This window comes from Nanorana parkeri, unplaced genomic scaffold (assembly GCF_000935625.1).
Source record: "Nanorana parkeri isolate BGI_ZX_2015 unplaced genomic scaffold, ASM93562v1 scaffold46, whole genome shotgun sequence".
Lineage (NCBI taxonomy): Eukaryota > Metazoa > Chordata > Amphibia > Anura > Dicroglossidae > Nanorana > Nanorana parkeri.
The window spans coordinates 557,825-558,787 of record NW_017306314.1 but is presented as its reverse complement, the minus strand read 5'-3'; the positions used below and the strand labels follow the sequence as shown (position 1 = coordinate 558,787).

Genomic DNA, 963 nt, shown 5'->3' with positions numbered 1-963 from the left:
GAACACTTACCCTTTAATTAAAACCGTGTGCATGTCATGGGTGTGCCAGCTCTGCCTCTTAATTTGTAACGGCATGGCATTTTCTGGCTTTGTTCAAAATAAAACTAGTTACAGGGAATATTAATTATAGTATGAAACATGCACAGCTTCATTATATTTACATTCATTGTTTTTCAATTCATTTCCAGGGTTCCTGACCATCAGGATATTGCATTTGGAGCTTTACAACAAGGAACAAACTGTCTTGACACATTGGGCCATTTTGCAGATGGAGTTGTGGGTGTCTATGAATGTCATAATGCAGGGGGTAACCAAGTACGTATTACAACTACATACAAACAAAGAAATAACTGGTAATGCTATTTTTAAACTGTCTTGTGTAATCCTGGTTTATAGGTAATTCCTATGATCTCCAGAACACCAGGTGAAATGAGCTATCGTCTGACAGTACAGAGCTCTGCAGCAGCTGGGAAAGGTCCTGATGATATTGTGGAGATCCACACTGGCTACCTAAGTGACGGCTGTCTGTGCCTCTCAATAGCCAGAGACAGCTGTGCCCGCCCCCTACCCTGTCTGCCCCTCCAATGAGCGCCGGAGGAACAGACAGAGAGGGGAATCCTTGTGGGGGGTCAGTGACTGATGGTTACATCTCTCTGCACGGAGGAACCCGTCAGCTGAGTGATCAGCAGGTACATGATCACTCAGCTCTCTGTATAGAGCTGGCGTGTGACAGCTGCAGTGTCCCACGCTGGCTTTAAGTGGGGAGTAGCGCATGTTTCGCTCTCCCCACACTGCTCCTTTAGGATATGGTCCTAAAGGACCTGGTAAGGATCATATATAGGATTATCAGTTTTTCTTCAAGGCAGGTAAAGTGGAAATAAACCCACCAATTTAACCGTTTTCCAAGAGTAAGCTCAAGTTACAAATGCTCTAAAAAAATTCTTAATCAAGCATGTCAATGTT

At 43.9% G+C, this 963-nt stretch overlaps 1 protein-coding gene across 2 annotated transcripts in view; it reads left to right on the top strand.

The window, feature by feature from the left end:
- The window catches only part of GALNT2 (polypeptide N-acetylgalactosaminyltransferase 2), an 89,150-nt gene that overhangs the window by 79,122 nt on the left and 9,065 nt on the right, over nucleotides 1-963 (top strand). For both annotated transcript variants that reach the window (XM_018573277.1, XM_018573270.1), the window contains one exon: nucleotides 189-315. In XM_018573277.1, coding sequence (XP_018428779.1) covers nucleotides 189-315 — 127 coding nt within the window. The remainder of the gene's footprint in view (nucleotides 1-188; nucleotides 316-963) is intronic.